A 17,986-nucleotide genomic window follows, 5' to 3' on the forward strand; every position below is an offset into this window, starting at 1 on the left:
TATCCAACTCTATCCCTCAGAAACAGCTCCTTTTATTCTCCCTCCCAAAGTGCTGGCTCAACCCCTCACCGACTGGCTGTCTTGGTAGCCAATCAGAGAGGCTCCAGCCCCCTGGTGGAATTCTAAGGGACTGCATCCCCAAACTCTGGCCGGTGTCCATCAAAAGTGCAATTGCTACATCTTTGTGGCCATGAATTCCCTATGCATGCCACAGGACTTAATTACATATTGGAACATTCAGCATAGTTTTTCCATTGAGAAATTATTCCCAGTTGGTCCATTTAAAAAAAAAAAAATGGTTATGTGAAGAATTTTGCAGAAAGAAAATGACAGGAAGTTACGATCCCCTTAGTGCAGGATCAGAAAATATTAACCCAGAACGAATCAACTTATGTTCAGCAGGACTAAACTTACCAACTGTAAATGTACTTCTTGAATGTAACAAACTCTCTGTCCACAGACGACATACTTCACCTTCAGTTAATGCTTCCACTCCATAGAAGGCTTGATATTCTAGCTTTGGCAATACATAAACTGGAAAGTACTGCAAAACCGGAGGGGAGGGGGTGTTTTCACTTGGTTAACATATTTTTAGTCTATATACTTCATAAATAACCAGAATCTGATTCACTGCCACTGCCAGACTGGACTCATCTGGGACCAGGCCTGGGGTTCATGAAGTCTTCCCTTAATCTGAAAACTATTTTGAGATGCAAAGTAGCAAAGGAAGTAACTTCTGGGTGATTATCTTTTTTGTGAAGGTTCTACAATATGCACACCAGCGTAGCAACTCCCGCTGGCGCCTGGGGCAAGGGGGTATGTGTGCCATGGAGGTGGGGCATCCAAGTGCGTTGCCCGAGCGAATGCATCCCTCCTGGGAGGGAAGCAGCTGGCGTGCGCCAGCCCAGCGCTGTAGGAAAAAACATTGTGGGGTGCACCGCTGGGAGGGCGCCCAGGACTTGGGAGGAACACCTGCAGGCTGGCACTTACACGCCTCTCCCGGGTGCCCATTCCAGGTGCCCTTCCAGCAGTGCACCCCATGCTGCTTTTTCCGGCAGCACTGAGCCCGCTTGTGACCAGGAGGGATGCAGCAGCTGGAGCGCCCTGCAGGCTGTGCACCACCCACGTCCCACCCCGCACTGAGTTTTCAGGCAGCGCTGGGCCCACCTGCTGGAGGGCACCCTGCAGCCCATGACACCCTGCCCCACTTCCTCTGCTATGCAACTTTGCGATACATGCATTGTGAGGATATAAATGTGGAAAACTTACGAGAGCTCAGAGTCTGCCTCCCTTCAGCTCTGTAGAATCAGGGTAAATTAAAAAAGTACAGTGTTTCTCACCCTTTTGTATTCTCTTAAGAGCACCACAGCAGTAATTGCCACTGCTAGAATAAACAGTCTTGAGGTCACAACCACACCGTGGTTTCAATTTTGCATAGATGCATATTGGTAATGGCTCTATATGTCATCATTGATACAGTGCATTCTACTCACATTGGGAAAGTTTGTTATGGATAGCCACAATCTAAAGATACTGATTATATGACCTGACTTCATTGTACTTAACAACATTTGCACCTATGTGAATGGAATGCATGGGGCATTCTGAAAATCCAGAAGTGCAATGCTGCCACCTTTAGGAAGTTCAAGGACAAAAAGAGGCCTAAGATATTCTGAGGCAACTCCCCACAAACTAATTTTATAAGCATCATTTGTGTTACTTATCTTCTGCAGAGTAGCAATAACATTTCCCCAAACGTATGCCTCTCCAATTCTTAAGAGGATAAACCCTGCCCCTTACATTTCACTGTATGGCATTGGCAGTAGAATGTTACTACATAGCAGAAAGGAACAAAACAGTAGGGATTTTTGAAATGGAGAACTTTTATTTTCTTTGCAGTACATAAATTCTGTCAGTGCAAGTTCTTTGTATGGTTATAGTATTATAACCATAATACTAGCTTGATCCATCAACCCTAGATTGGATTCTGGTTTAAACTGTGGAGGCAGTAGGTCCATAGATCAGAAGCAGAGCACAGTGCTCCTGGTTCAATTCCTGGCAACTCCAGTTAAAAGGAACTCAGGCAGCAGGGCTGGAAAATTCCTATTCTGGCTGGTAGTCTAGCACCTGTACTTTGAATGAACTGAAGTGTGAGGAAACTCCAAAGGTGGCCTCACCTATAATGGGTTGCAATCATCCAAACATCAAACAACTTTCCAGGATGTGGATAACAGTGGCCAGGCCCTTTCTGTCGAGGAGCAACCTTAGCTGGGGAATGGTGCTTCGTACTACAGATGCCACTGAGGCACCTGTAGCAAGGCATGGATCTAACACAGTGCTTCTCAAGCTTGGGTCTCCAGCTGTTGTTGGACTACAACTCCCATCATCCCTAGCTGGCAGGACCAGTGGTCAGGGAGGATGGGAGCTGTAGTCCAACAATAGCTGGAGACCCAAGCTTGAGAAGCACTTACCTAACAGCACCCTCAAGCAACAAAGCTGATTGTTTATGGAGAAATGGAGCCCCAACCATGTTGTTGTTCACACATCCCAAGCTGCAATGGAGGAGCCTCCAATCATCCTGGTAGGCTCCTCATCTTTCTGCTTAGCTGGCACAACAACAGAAGCAGCAACAAAATTGTGTGCTTAGCTTACATGATCAAACAAAGTGTCAGGAAAAGCATCTTAAGTAGTTTTTCCCCTAACTTCCTTCCGCCATAGAACTATAGGACTCTTTTAATGAAAGGAGTCTTGGAAGACAATGAACTACACAGATGCTGCACACAAGGAGCTGGTGGAAAGGGGTAGTGGGGAAAGCAGCAACACAGGGAGTCCTCATTTCCTCATTCTCTGCTCTGGTGAAGAAAGTGGGACTTGCAGCTGCTGCCAGCACTCCAGCACAGCATGCAGGTCAGCCACCCAGAGTGGGGAGAGGCTCAGAGGGAGCTGCAGCTAAAGCAAGAGGATGCTGTCGGGTGGGAGCTGGAGCTAAGCCACTAACTTAGTTGATTAAGGATAAGACTCGTAATCTCAGGGTTGTGGGTTCGAGCCCCAAGTTGGGCAAAAGAGTGCAGCATTTCAGGGGGCTGGACTGGATGACCCTCGTGGTCTCTTCAAACTCAATTCTATGATTCCACCTTCTCAAAGTGGACTAAGCTCTGGCTACTGACCAAGGAGGTGGCAAGTGAATTGGCTCAAAGAGAAAACTGCATTCTTTTACATGTCTGGAAAAACACAAGCCACGCTTAACACAAAAGCTTACCCTTTTGACTTTTGCTTTCTTGTTGGATGGCCTCTGCTCTACTTTCTGCACAGGGCAGCGCACCAGTAGCTGCAGGTCGCCAAGGCTGAACAGCTTGTAGATAAGATTGCCCTGTTGAGGAGGTTCATATTCCAAACAATCTTCAGCTGCATCCCAAACCATGTCTTCCCAAAAGAGAGAGGAAAAAGACAGATGGTCGATATCTCATCACATTCACTAGGCTGCGCCCATTTAAAAGGTGTGTTTTCTGCCCTGCAACATGTAAGGATGCCGTCTGACTAATGGGTACATTGGATTCAACCTCAAAGAGGAAAGTGCTGACGGTTGGCCAGGATGTCCCAGAAGTTGTTGCACACCACCTGGATTCTGGTAGTGTTTTGCCCAATCAGGGACCACATTCTTAGCACAGCCACCAAAAAACTCACCTTTTTGAGATCCCTGAAAATATGATGTCCAGGTAACCTTGGGTAAGTTACTGGTATCCACAGTGGTACTTTGCTTGGGCTCCATAGCAGAAGGTACTTTTGATGGTGGATACTCCTGGCTTGGTGCCGGGATTCTTTCAGAATTCATCTGTGGCTGCTCTTGTCGGTGTGGAGAAGGTGGCTTGAGAAGTTCAGCTTGCATTTTCAAAATCTGCCCAACAGGATCAAATTCTTTAGACATCTGTTCACAATCTTTTTTGGACGCAGCCATTTCTTGAACTGGAATCCTTGAAGGATCTGCCAGTTTTCCTAACAGGGCTTGTTTCGAGCAAGGAGACTCAGGAGTAACTGCTTCAGGGTCAGAAGCAACCACACCCGATTCACAGTCAGTGCCATTTTTATGTCCTGTGTCAATTATCAAAGATTCCTCATCTGTGTCACTGCAGCAGGAGAGAATGGATGAGTTATCATCTTTGGCTGCATCAGCCAAACCTCCTTCCTTGACGTTATCTTTATCTGAAGTTAATAAGGTATTCTTGTCCAGAGTTTCATCTTTGATGTAAACAACTCTTTTGCCACCTGGTTCAATTTCCATCGAATTGAACCCTTTAACTGATGAAATTGCTTCACAGTCCAAACCCAAGACACCACCACTTAATGCTGGAGTCCTATTAAAATCATGTTCTGTGCTTAATTCTACCCTCCGTTCAGGGCCTTTGCTCCTTCCTTCTCCAACATCACTGTTTACCTCCCACACTGACTCTTTCTCCATTTTCAGGTGCTTTGATAAGATTTCTGACATATATTCATGTTTCACAGGAGTGCTCTCTGGTGTAGAAGGCTTTGTTGTCAATGTGACATTGGTATGAATGTCTAGGCTGATGGAGTCGGATGTTTGCGAGCTTGTGCCATTGTTCATGTTCAACACTGGTGCTTTTTCCATTTTCACATGCTCTGATGATATACAGGCAGGTTTTGCAGGAATGTTATCCAGTTTAGAAGCATTTGAATGCTTAGATACAGCACCAAACGTCTCTAGTTCTGTCACATCAGTGCCAAAGTCTAGATCCATAGAGTCAGGTACTTGAAGCCGTCTACCTTGGCATGCTTCAAGTGGCGCTCCCAGCTAAAGAAGAAAAACAAAAAAAATTACATAGAGAGCCACTCTTAACAGTGAACAAAATGATCTGCTTAACAGTTAATATATGAAGCCTATTCAATATTTCTGCATCAAAATGTTTCAGGGAACATTTTGTTTCAGGGAACTGGGAAACTGTGGCTTAATCTCAGACTACAAACCAGGATTGGATCCGGGCTTGCACTCAATATAATAAATCACAATTTCCTTGTTTGGACATAATGGAAACTGTAGTTGAATTAAAGCACAGTAAGAGAAGGAAGTGAGCACATCATATGTTCTGACAAATTGTGGTTCGTTTGTTACATCTGATACAAGCAAAACAAGGGAAATGGAAGTGTTTGGAAGGTATACACTGGAATGGGGAAAACATTTCAAAGATTTTCAAACCCAGTTCATCAGTGATGAAAACATGTTCTTGTAGAAGGATTTGCAAATTAGTTACCTGTTCAAATTTTGCCTCATTTTCTGTTATTAGGCACATTAATGGAAATAGTGACATTTAAGAGCCAGTGCTGCACTCAACACTGTGATGTACTTGGACTTTGAAGAGCTGTGTTCATAAAGTCATGAAGCTCACTGGGTAACCCACACTCAGCCTAATCTACCTCACAGGTTTGTTGTGCAGATAAAACTGGTCAAATAGTACACTGCCCTGAGCTCCCTGGAGAGAGAAGGGGGCACTAATGTCACAAGTACATACACGCCCACCCTAAATGCCAACATTTGTCATCAAGAAAAGCCACATTTTATTGTCAGAATACAGGTTTAGGGAAACCTGTATTCACTGCATAGTACAGAGTGTGGTGTAATGGCTGAGAATGTTGGGCTGGGAACAAGGAGACGCTGGATGGAGCTCACTAGTTGACCATGGACCAGTTACTATCTCTCAGCCTAAACTACCTCACAGGGGGTAGTTGTAAAAATAAAATGGGAAAGTTTCATTTATTTATTTTTACCAAGAAGGGAATTTCTCCAGGTAAATCTTGGAAAGATTCCTGGAGTGCATCTGCCAGTCTCTGCTGGCTTAGATGGAACAATGGACTGACTCAGAATAAGTCAGCTTCCTGTGTGTTTATCTGGCAGCCATGCAGAACAAAGATAGAAAATCCTTGTATACAGGGGGGCAAAGTGAGGCAGGTTGAAAGTTAAAGATCTGCAGAGACCCAGCCCACCCGGGGACTCAGCATGACAAGGGGCACCTTCATTCTGCATGGTGAAATCCTCTGTACCAATGGAAAACAAAGGTAAAGCACTCTGGAAATGACTCTGGTAAAGCTGGATCAAGATGAGCGCTTGCACTTTTAAGAAATGTATCCATGCAACCCTTGATGAGTTAAAACTTCCCCCACCCCAAAATATAAAGGGAGGTTAGCAAGAACAGATATTCTGTAGCAGATTTCTATGCAGGATCAGGGAACACAAGATATCCAGTACCATTTCGTAAGTTGCACAAAAGTTACATTCTCCCTCGTGCTCAATAAAACTAAATAAGCATAAAAATGGAACTCACAAGTCCTTCAGGTGGGTTGTCTAGTATCACAACATGTGCCAAAATGCTTGATTTTTTAGTCATGTGGAAATCTGCCAGAAATTCATGATACAAATGGTTCTTTTCTCTCACTGCTATCTCTTTCTTTGGGAGAGGGGGATCAATATAGGCAACTTTGACTGGTCTGAAACCTTTAGAGGGGAAAAAAAAAGTATGTTCACTTTCCAGTAGCACAATCGTTATTTTTTGGACATCTACCTACAAATTAACTTCCTGTTTTCCTTTTAATTAAAGAAAGATGTGAGAAGATGCATTAACCAGCAGAGAAATAAAAGTGACCCCCCCCCAGTAATTTTAATGGGGCAACCCAGCAAGATGGACAAAGAATAATGATGATGATGATGATGATGATGATAACAACAACAACAACAACAACAACAACAACAATTCTGGGTTTTTTATTCTGCTTCTCACAAACCTTTTCCTTTCACAAACCACTGCATTTCAACTGTCCTTACAGTAAAAAACCACAAAAACTAGCTGAGTGGTTGGAGGAGAACCAGTATACCAAATCCGTTCCTTGACTCCTCTCCTGCATAACTGCAAATAATTATGTAGCAATAGAATCAATGGTCATAATCAACTTGGGAGAACAATTTAGTGGGAGTGGGAAAAAGTAGCAGGAAAATATCACCAGAAATCATTATTAGTTGTGCTCCATGTCTCTGGACACTGTTACTGTTCTAAGTAGTAAGAAGGATGCAATGTATCTGTGCATCTCTCTCTATAAACTTTGCGATTTTGCTTTGCCTATTTTTCCTGTTCTTCGTTATTTCCTGATGTTTGTTAACAAATTTGCTAAGTCTTGTTTTTGCTGCAACACAGTAAAATACCCCTGGATATTACTGACCTTTTCCCCACTACAAAGAAATCTCCCCCTCCCCCTTTATTTCCAGAATAATTCCAAGAGATTAACAGCAAAACCCTTAAGCATGTCCAACGCAATCCTAGACATGTCTACTTAGAAGGAAGTCTCAATTAGTTCAACTAGGCACCCCCCATGGTATGTGGGTACAGTTCAAAATTCACCAGCATCTTCAAAGGGCTTGCAGGAAATGTTGTCAGGGCAATAATATTCTAATTTGATATCTGCTATATGTATGAAAACACACAATTTATATTTTATGCACCAGAAAATAAGCACCAGCCCTTTGGCTCAAAATATATTTCTATGTGTGTGTGTATATATAAATAACATGCATATACCTTCATTAGAGATGATTTTCACAGAAACCGGAAGTTCCCACTGTTCACTGTAACTCATACCATTATTGTTCAACAATGTAAATAATGACTCACTCGTCAGCACTACCTGAGGACCATATTTCAATACAAGTTTTTCAGCATTTGGATCTGTACTAACATCCTTTTTGGGGGGAAAATGAGAAAACAAAGTGTAAATCAGAGTAAGAGCAATATGACATTCCATTATTAGACATGTACTGAAAGTACTTGATCCAGCAGGGGAAAATATTATGGGGGAAAATCATTTGATTTGGGGGCAGGGGAGAAAGAGGAGCAAATTCCTAAAGCAGGGATCAATACATTTATTAATACTGCAGATATATTTTCATGGATTCAAACACTAATGATTTTAAAGATGGAAGCAACTTCCTTGCATGCATGATTAGATGCCCTAATAACTCTTGGAAGAATTATTCAGCTGTAGCTTTTAGGCGGTGCATAAAACCACAATGAAAATAGAGCAAAATGCTGAAGGCTTTTTCAGAACAAAAGCTCACTCACTCAGTGTTCAACTTCAGGTCCTCATATGTTGCTGGACTATTGGATAAGGTGGCTAGGGATGCTGAGAGTTGTAGTCCAACAACATCTGGGGAACCAAGGTTGAAGAACACTGATTAATGTGGACATCTGGTTCTGAATGTACTGTTCCTCTAGCAAAAGAGCCTTGTGTGCCCACCAAAGGATCACTTCCAGCTTAGTGGAAGATCACCACACAAGAAAACTGATTCTCAAACCCAAGAGTGTAAGCACTTAGGTAAGCCTCTGCAGAGGTTCTTGTAAAAAAAACAACTGTTTGCAGTGCACCGGATTTTACATGTTACACACCACATCTTGTTTATTAACTGAGTTTCTCATAGTGTAATGCAACCCCCAACATGTTGTGGTTGCTCCACTGAAAGCCTTCAACTAGCACTTGTACAACCATTCACACAACTGCACAAACACATTTTCTTTCTCTGTTCCTTCAGTTCTTTGGATCCAAGACCAAATTAAAACTTGTATATGTCTCCATTCTACCTTCCATTAAACTGTATCAGCCACTACAAAAGTCATTTCTGATTAGGTGATGTGATGTGATGTACATTTTGACAGAAAATAATCACTAGGAATAGTTTGTTAAGAACAGCTGGTTCACAACTGAGGGGTTTGTGTGGTCATAGTTCTTGCTGATAGCATACCATTTACTTACATTGTGAAGCGCTGAAGCTCTCTGCTCTGGAGTTGCAATGTCCACCTTATTTTTACGGTTATCAGGTAACTGTATTGGTGCGGGCAGTTTTGGAAAGTATCGCTTAACAAGGCTCACTTTTCCCTAGAATGAAAAAAGAGAACAAGCACTTTTGGCTCGGCTTCCAAATGAACAGAAAACTTCAGTACAGTCGTACCCTTGGTGTGAGGGACCTGCCATCAGCTCAGAGGCGAGAGGTGGAAGGGCAGTTGTGTTATAGGGAACCTCCGAAAATCCTGCAAAGCAGTTCCTCCTCTGGCGAGCAGGAAAGCCCCACCTCCAGCAGAGAGGAGGTGCAGGGACCAGGAGATGCTAGGGAGAGCCTCAACACCAAGCCTGAGCAAACCGGAGAGGAAGAAAGTACCCCTTTGCCAGCACCCATTCTGCACAGTAGGTTTTGGCGCAGGGAGGGGAGGAGAATGTTGGGGGTCATGCGACTGTTATGTTGGGGGAGGTACAAGGACCGACCACTCCCAGATTCTGCTAGCGATTGAGTCAGACATGAACTTACGACACTCTTCACTGTAAATAAGGTACCCCTGCCCGTACGGGCCAGTCTTGACAGACTCTAGGGTTGTGCGCCCATCTCACTCAAGAGGCCGGGGGCCAGCGCTGTCCGGAGACACTTCCGGGTCACGTGGCCAGCGTGACATCGCTGTTCTGGCGAGCCAGAGCCGCACACGGAAACGCCGTTTACCTTCCCGCTTGTAAGCGGTCCCTATTTATCTACTTGCACCCGGGAGTGCTTTCGAACTGCTAGGTTGGCAGGCGCTGGGACTGAACAACGGGAGCGCACCCCGCTGCGGGGATTCGAACCGCTGACCTATTTACAGTGAACCGCTCACTGTAAATAGTTTCCAGAATAAAGCCTGGAAAAGACAGGTCGAAGTCTTGCCTGTTTGCTCTCAAGCAACCACACCACCACCTGACACTTGGTTTTTGAACAGCTTAGTTCTCAAACGTTTTCGCTCCTCAATGCCGCAAACCCAGAAGTGACTGTTCTGGTTTGCAAACAATTTTTGAAAGCTGAACATCCTACGGGGCTTCCAATTGGTTGCAGTAACTTCATGCAGCCAATGAAAAGTTGCACTTTGGTTTCCGAATGTTTTGGAAGTCAAACGGACTTCTGGAATGGATTCCATTTGACTTCCAAGGTATGACTGTATGTGTTTCTTTCAAGATCACACTCTTAGTCAAATTACTAATGTTACACTCAGATTGCTCAGTGGTCAGAAGACTTATTTACTCCTGCGAAGTATGAAAAGCTACCTTCAACAAATGGCATAAGAGAATTAAGTTCTCAGACATTTGAGATCCATACTTGGAACAATTTGCATGAAGTACATGTCCAGAGGGCTCTGCTGGAATGTATTCCTCCCCCCCCATCTCTTTTCCCTTCCCTAACAAACTCCCTTTAGTTTGTTCTGGCTGTATTCACTTTAACTGTAAATAATAACACTCAAACTGTCTAATAATAAAAAATGGTGCCTGAGTGACAGCAGCAAGCCATCAGTAAATCACACTGAGCAAGCTGGAGTTAACTCTTTATTATAGATATAAAAAACCCAATCAGAGACTGTGCCTGCATGCCCATCTTTGCTCCTCTCACTTCATGACTCCCCTGGTTCTGGGAGACCAGAGGCAGGAGAGCTTGTCACAGCAAGAGGGGGAAGACACCTCACGCCTCTTCACAAGCCTGACTCATCTCTGCTGCTTGCTCTCCCTCCTCTCCTGTCTCTGATTCTGGACTTCTCCCTGCCACAGACTCTCCCCCCTCACCAAGCTCTGTTACCTCTTCAGTTTCTGACATCTCGTCCTCCCAGTCTTCTCCCTCTAACCATTCATTGTTGTGCCACCACTAATCTCCAGGCTCTGAGACTTCTTCCCTTAGGGGTTTCCCAACTTGTTCCTCCCACTGTTCCTCTGCGTTCAACCAGTCCCTGACACTTGAGCTCAGTACCAGAACTGTCATGAGAAGTGCCCTGCCAGTCTTCACTCAGTGGCAGAGAACATGTGAAAGTCTCAGGTTTAGTCCCTGGCATCACCAGGAAGGGCTGGAAAAGATCCCTGCCTGAAACTCTAGAGTACCAGCAACAGCCAGTGTAGACGATGCTGAGTTAGAGGTAGCCTTGGTATAAAGCATTTTCCTCCAGAAAGTACAACTTACCAAAGCAAGAAGGCATTTTTCCAATTTAAATGTCAGTCCTGTGCAGAACTTTCCTCCCATGATGCTGGTAACTTCTTGTAGGTTATAGCATTCAGGATACTTCGTCACATAACCAATACGAGATGCTAAAAATTTCTTGGAAGGTAAAAGAAAATACGGTTGTAAAGGTGTGCTTTTTGCAATGGTGCCTCAGAAATAATGTACAGCTAAATTATAATGGAGTTTCAGTTCTGAAATACAAGCAACTTATAACTTACACAAGAGCCTCCCAGAGACCAGTAGGAAATCCTGAGAGCTTAAAAGCTCTCTTCCGGGGGTGCAGGGAAGACCCATCCAGTGTGCTGCCTCCAGAAGGTAAGAGTGTGTTTGTGTTTGTGTGTGGCATTTGAGTACTTTTCCATGTATAAGACTCCCCCATGTATAATTGGGGACTCAATTTTAAGAAAATGGGGGGAGATGGCTCAGAGTTGTTGAGCTTTTTTTGGGGGGGGGGAGGAAATGCCGGCATCCGCTAATCCATCGCCCACTTGCCGCAGCGAAAATCACTAACTCGACTGAGAAAAGGTGTCAGCTAACAATCGCACATATCCCAGACATATCCCAATTGAGGCAGTGACAGCCAATCTACAGCAGTCCTTGCTGCAGAAACCAATCACCAACCCAATTAGAGGAGAAGCAGCCAATCCAAAGCAGCCCTTCTAGCAGCCAACAATCAGCGACTAAATCTCTTGCTCGCGGCTGCAGCCAATCACGCCCCCTCTCACCCAATCCACTATCCATATATAAGACGAGGCACACTTTTGAACATTATTTTAGAGTAAAAAAACCCCCTAGTATTGTACACAGAAAAGTATGGTAAATATATTTTTGCATATACATGCTATCCCTGAAACAACCTCTGCATAAGATGCAAGTTGCTTCTATTGCATTTATTACTGGCAGATATATACAACTTAAATATTTGTTGCTGTTTTGAAATTAGGGTATGTGTTCCCTCAGAATATATATATTTAAACATCTTACACATAGCGTCTCTCAGCTAATAAAACCTCGTTTCCTATGTAGTTTTCAAACTATGTTTTTAAAGGTGAGAAAGCAGCAAAGCAACCTTTTACAGCCATTACCTCGGTGTAAAGCAAGGCCTCCTCTGAGATGTTATTATAATCTTTAGAGCAACTTCTGGCAGCATTTTGAGCAAACTTCAAGAACTCGCCAACTTCTTTGCTTACAAATTCTTTCATTTGCTAAAAAACAAACAGAACCTACATAATATAGCATCTTTATTTTTTACATTTATAGACAGATGTAGATATATATAGATAGTAGCTATTATTCACAATCCTAATGTGTTGAAAGAGACACATTTACTTGGGTTTTAATAGGATAACAAGACCAAGAGACAAGGCTGTGTTGTAGTCTAGACTGAGTTTACAAAAAGAATACACACAACAGAGATACAACCAATGCTTTTTTCTGGGGGTATTCAAGTGTATGAAGTACTGGCACCATTTTTTCTAGAAGAAAAGCACTGGGTACAACCAAAATGTTGCACTAAATCCTTTGTTTGCTCCACACAGCCCCTTGCTTCGCCTTATCTGTTATCTTTCCTGACCTTTCATTCTCTTTCTGGCTCTCTCTTCCTCATTCCTGGTAGTTATTTCTATCCCTTTCCCTCTTCTTTCCTTTACTGCTCTGCTGTCACTCAGCACAGCATTCCACACCAATCTCCAATCAAACTTGGCTGCTGCGTCCTTCATTTCTCTTCCTCCCATCCAGCTTTCTTTCCAGCTCCCATCCTCTGCCTTGTTTTGTCTTGCACAAATTCAGATGGCAAAGAGACAACAGTGGACTGCATGTGCACTTCTCCTGCCAGCTCCGTGGCAGCCACATACACAGGCATAGTTCAGAGTTTTGCATATTTAATAAAATTTGTATGCCACCTGATTCTAAGGGGCAAAAAAATCAAAAGTGGAACAGAGGAAGCTCAGAAGCAGAACCCCAGGGCAACAACGCTCTCCCCAGAGAACTGGTACTCAGAAGCATACTGCCTCTGACAGAGGAGAAGTGGAGATGCCGGGGACTGAATGTGGGATCTTTTGCATGCAATACACACACACACTGCCACTGAGCTATAGCCCTTCCCCAAGGCCACCTCAAATGCACCTGCTGCTCCACGAATGTGGATTTGGTGATTTTCATCATCTATCAAGTTACTGCAACCTCTTCTTCCTTTGCAATTCTCAGTGGGGTAGGGAAAAGGGACAGATCTACAAGGCAAACTAGTTTACACAAAACTTTTCACGAAGCAGCCATAGCTTGGCTGGAGAACAAACATTTTGCACCTAGTAATGTAAAGGCAAAGGGACCCCTGCCCATTAGGTCCAGTCATGGCCAACTCTGGGGTTGCACGCTCATCTCGCTTTATTAGCCAAGGGAGCCGGCGTACAGCTTCCAGGTCATGTGGCCAGCATGACTAAGCCACTTCTGGCGAACCAGAGCAGTGCACGGAAACGCCGTTTACCTTCCCGCTGGAGTGGTACCTATTTATCTACTTGCACTTTGACGTGCTTTTGAACTGCTAGGTTGGCAGGAGCAGGGACCAAGCAACGGGAGATCACTCCGACGCGGGGATTCGAACCGCCGAGCTTCTGATCGGCAAGCCCTAGGCTCTGTAGTTTAAGCCACAGCGCCACCCACGTCCCTTTTGCACCTAGTAGGTAGAGGTATATCCCTAGCAGCTCCAGCGAAAAAGGATCTGTGAAGAAGAACTTGGAGAGAGCTACTGCACTATAAGAACAAGGCAACTTCCTAAGTTTATAGAGCTACACACAGTAGGCTTCATGTGCCTGTACTTCAATCAGACACAACACTACTGTTTCCATGAAAGGCTCCCTAGCAACACTGGTTCATCTTATTAGCAAATCATGTCACTATTATGGGAAATAGAGACGGAACCCTTACCAGATATTGTAAATGATCTTTCTGCTCAGATGGATCGATCAGGCTGGGATCAGCATTTAAGTATGCAGACAACAGAAATAAGTATCTCCTCTGTTGTTTCTCTGTCAAACTAGAAAAGTAAGGATAGGGGACTCTAGGCTCTTGAAAAGATGCAATTTCTGCTGCAGATTGGAATGCCGCTTCAGCTGGTTTTACTGCAAGCTGCCCGCTAGAAGACTTGTTTTCTTTTGAGACATCTTTTGATATGCCTGCATTGCCTTCTGTGTGCCTGAAACAAATACAATTTTTTAAAAAATGTAGGCAAAAGCCTACAAGACCAACAGCCTTAATTCTCATTCAACAGGGAGCATAATTCATATTGCTACTACAACAGTTTTAATACCTAACTTTCTAACAAAAATTCATAACTAGTTTGGTCAAACCATCATGTTTATCTCTTTCCCCCAAAGAATATTAAAAACAAATGAAACCCGAATGACTACTTTGAAGAAACACCACCAGCTTGGTCAATGGCCAAGATCCAAGAAACCACTTAAGTGAAATCCTGCATATGTTTACTCAGAAACAAGTCCCACTGTGTTCTTTCATTGTAAGTAAGAGGCTCGTGTGAGCTCATTTTTTGACTATTTTTGACTACCCCTCCCCCCTTCTCAGCTGTATAAGTAATATGTCAGACGGCATACGGAGTGGTTTTATGAGAAAAACAAACATAAAGGCCCCTTGGGCTCATGAAATTTGATTTATGGCACTATGGATCCAGGCCAGTTTATGTTATATAAATGCTACCCCACAGCACATAGGTCCTCAAACGGTGCTATCAATTATACGGATGATACTCAAAACACTCTAATGGGTGATGGCTGGCTTACCTCTTAATTATTTAACATATAAGCATGCTCAGTAATAAGCACATTTTGGATTAACTAAACTGAGTGTTAACTGCTGATCTAGTGAAAAAGAAAGACTTGATTTACACACCAGGAAAATGTCTCAACAGTATCATGTCTACAGCTCTTAATAATACTACACAGCTGTCTCTCAGAATGAGAGAACATGTCCATCCTTGTGGCACGAACTGGCAAATTTAATTAAGCTGCTACACCAACAAGATGCTGACTCAGATGTGCCTGATGTAGGGATGTCAAGTGATTCTAGCAGCTTAAATTAGCTACATTTGACGAGGAGTGGGACGGCAGCCCATCAGGATTATTTCACGGCGTGCTGCTGTCAAAGCCTTCAGCAGAATGCAAGCCTAAATCACTTTGACAGCCCCCTTTCACCTACATCGCCAGCCTGCTCTTTATTTAGACTGACCCTTTTGTCAGCAGACTCCCTTCTTCCTCAGATCACAGCTTCTATGAGGAGAGAAGGGATGCATCTCAGGTGCGAATCCACACATTCTTGGGAGCACTGTTCTTCCATCAGCAGCCTTTGTCTCGCCATGTCTTTAATGGTGGCATCATGGAATACAGACAGAGCCACATTCCTGTATTCATGGGGGTGACTATCTGTTTGTATGTTCTAGCAACTACATTCTCCTCACTTACTCCTTCTCCCCAAGTTCTGTCCTAAACTGTTGAAGCCACAACCACAGCCTCCCTTAGATGCAGTTAAGGAAAGCGCGCTCTCTCTCTTCCCCCTCCCCAAGTTAACTCCTAAGACGAAGGGGGAGATACTGGTCCCATTTTCTCTTCACAAGTTAGGTCCCAGGTTCAGAATTCTTGCTATCATTCCCTTTCCAAAGGAAATCCTCTCTCTCCCTGCTGCTTTGTACAGGCTTTTCCCTGAAAAGCAACTAATTAATAACACGGGGACACAGTGGAATGAACTTCTGAGTTAACATGCGCTGAATGTAATGTAAAGCTGCAATCACATATACTTATTTGAAAATAAGTCCTAATGCAGTGGTTCCCAAACTCACCACCCCTCTGCACGCCTGGACACTTGAAAATGGCTGAGAGTCTTGGCAGATCACTTAAATAATTTTCTGCCTGTTGTAGCAAGTGCAATATGACGTGCTAGATGATGTATAATTTAACTGTTTTTTCAAATACACACATACAATTTTATTATTCAAATTATTGCACAATATAAAAAATATATAAAATAAACCTATGTTTTCTTTTCTAGAATGTTTGTTGCCTTCCAAACCAAAGTTAAAAAGAAAAGGTATACTGGTACCTTTTTGGTAGTAACAGTAGCTCAGAGAGAGTTGGAGTCAATGAGTATTTTTCATAAATATCTCGCGAGAAATACACATCGTGACCATTTTTAGGTGGAATATCCCTGGTTTTGTGTAAGAAAAGGCAGAATAATGAATTAATAACAATAAAATGAACATTGACTAGATGGAGACCAGTTAACTTTTATCTTGCACGCTGCTTGGGTGCTAGAAACATGGTTTATAAATGCTGGGAAATCATACTTTAAGCACAAATCTCTCTCCATCAGCTATTAAGTCATAACCAGGTCCCACGATGTTATTGTGTCTATTCCTAACTTCTTTGGATTAAGTATTCTAATTGAGGACAACGGTGATGGAAAGTGGGCTAAATATTCTGCAAATTTTAACAGTATCGTGGCAAATTTGCTGCAACAGACTAACTATGGAAATTGCTTAGAAACTGAAATCCAGTGGTATAAAAGGCAATGGCATAATTCTAAGTGTATCTCATGAAACAGAAGAGGGAAAACTTGCATAATAACTATACCTGCTTATATGAATGAATGAATGAATACTTTCCCAAACATTAATTTTTTCATCTTAGTTCCTCTCTTGACTCTACTGATTTGCCAACCAATAACAAAACCATTTGTGTTCATTCTTTATTTAAAACTGGGGATAGTTTGTTTTACAGCTTGCACGATATAAATGGTTTAAAATGCATTCAAAAATATTTCTATCACATCAAATGAGAATCACTGAGAGACCATCCTGAACACTTGCTCCTTGTGTTGCAGATCTTTTTCCACCTGGCCTGTGAGGTCAGGTCTCTGACTGACTCCAGCTACAAAAGCTGAGGCTGCTGAACAGATTCTTGGATTGGGGTATTGCTTAGAGCAGGGGTGGTCAACCTGGTCCCTACCACCCACTAGTGGGTGCATTTCAGGATTCTAGGTGGGCGGTAGGGGTTCTACGGCACAAACTGAATCCTCCTTCCATCGAGGACTGGTGGGCGGTCAGGAAATTTTACCACCAAGAAAGATGCATTAGTGGGCAGAAGGTATGAAAAGGTTGACTACCCCTGGCTTAGAGGGTTTTGTGGGGGGCAGGGTGGTTGCTGTTTTTGATATTTTTTGCATCTTTATCTTAGATCTTATTATGATTTCTATGGTAATTGTTTAATTTAGTTGTATAGTTTGTGATGCTTTGTTGTTTATGACTACTTTTGTTATTTGTTTGTAATTATGGTTTTTTCATGTGTAAGCCACCTTAAATATGGTTTTAAAAACTATGGAAAGGAAGCATACAAATAAAATTCTGTATAATTTATTCCAAATTATGCAAAGAATATCTGCAGAAGAAAAATGGTAGAGTGCAAAATAATCTTTCCTCTGTGTTTTATCATACAGCAAGGAGCCACAGTTTATCACTGAAGAAAATCCACAATTCCCCCTCTGGTGCACCAAAAAAAATTGTCTTGACATTCCATTGTTTTGGGATGCAGCCTGTCACAGTAATCCTACACATACTTATCTAGAAGTAGCCCCCATTGACAATGCAATTTACTTCTGAGTAACTTGAGCTTACACAGAACTGCACTGGAAGGCAGCAATTCTATATGCTGAGTCTATTTTATGATATTATTGAGAGGTATTTTTTAACATATCACACTGTGATTTTGATCATTATTATGGGAGAACAGCACGTATAATTTCCTAATTGAGATACAGTGGACCCTCGGGTTACGTTACCTTCGGGTAACGTAATTTTTGGGTTGCGAACGCGTCCATCCCGGAAGTGTATACTTCCGGGTTTCACTGTGCGTGCATGCACATAAGCGCTCTGTG

The 17,986-nt window shown here is 43.0% G+C and overlaps 1 protein-coding gene across 3 annotated transcripts in view; it reads right to left on the reverse strand.

Moving 5' to 3' along the window:
* The window catches only part of LOC114584007 (little elongation complex subunit 2), a 111,894-nt gene that overhangs the window by 91,831 nt on the left and 2,077 nt on the right, over window positions 1–17,986 (reverse strand). For 2 of the 3 annotated variants that reach the window (XM_077918544.1, XM_077918543.1), the window contains exons 2-11: window positions 16,157–16,261; window positions 13,976–14,243; window positions 12,139–12,258; window positions 11,015–11,149; window positions 8,809–8,931; window positions 7,581–7,740; window positions 6,336–6,505; window positions 3,685–4,810; window positions 3,260–3,423; window positions 415–544 (exon numbers count right to left, since the gene is read on the reverse strand). In XM_077918544.1, the coding sequence (XP_077774670.1) occupies window positions 415–544; window positions 3,260–3,423; window positions 3,685–4,810; window positions 6,336–6,505; window positions 7,581–7,740; window positions 8,809–8,931; window positions 11,015–11,149; window positions 12,139–12,258; window positions 13,976–14,243; window positions 16,157–16,261 (2,501 nt within the window). The remainder of the gene's footprint in view (window positions 1–414; window positions 545–3,259; window positions 3,424–3,684; window positions 4,811–6,335; window positions 6,506–7,580; window positions 7,741–8,808; window positions 8,932–11,014; window positions 11,150–12,138; window positions 12,259–13,975; window positions 14,244–16,156; window positions 16,262–17,986) is intronic. The other variant, XM_077918545.1, reaches the window with a different exon arrangement.

The sequence above is a fragment of the Podarcis muralis genome, chromosome 14 (genome assembly GCF_964188315.1).
Source record: "Podarcis muralis chromosome 14, rPodMur119.hap1.1, whole genome shotgun sequence".
In the NCBI taxonomy this organism is placed as follows: Eukaryota; Metazoa; Chordata; class Lepidosauria; order Squamata; family Lacertidae; genus Podarcis; species Podarcis muralis.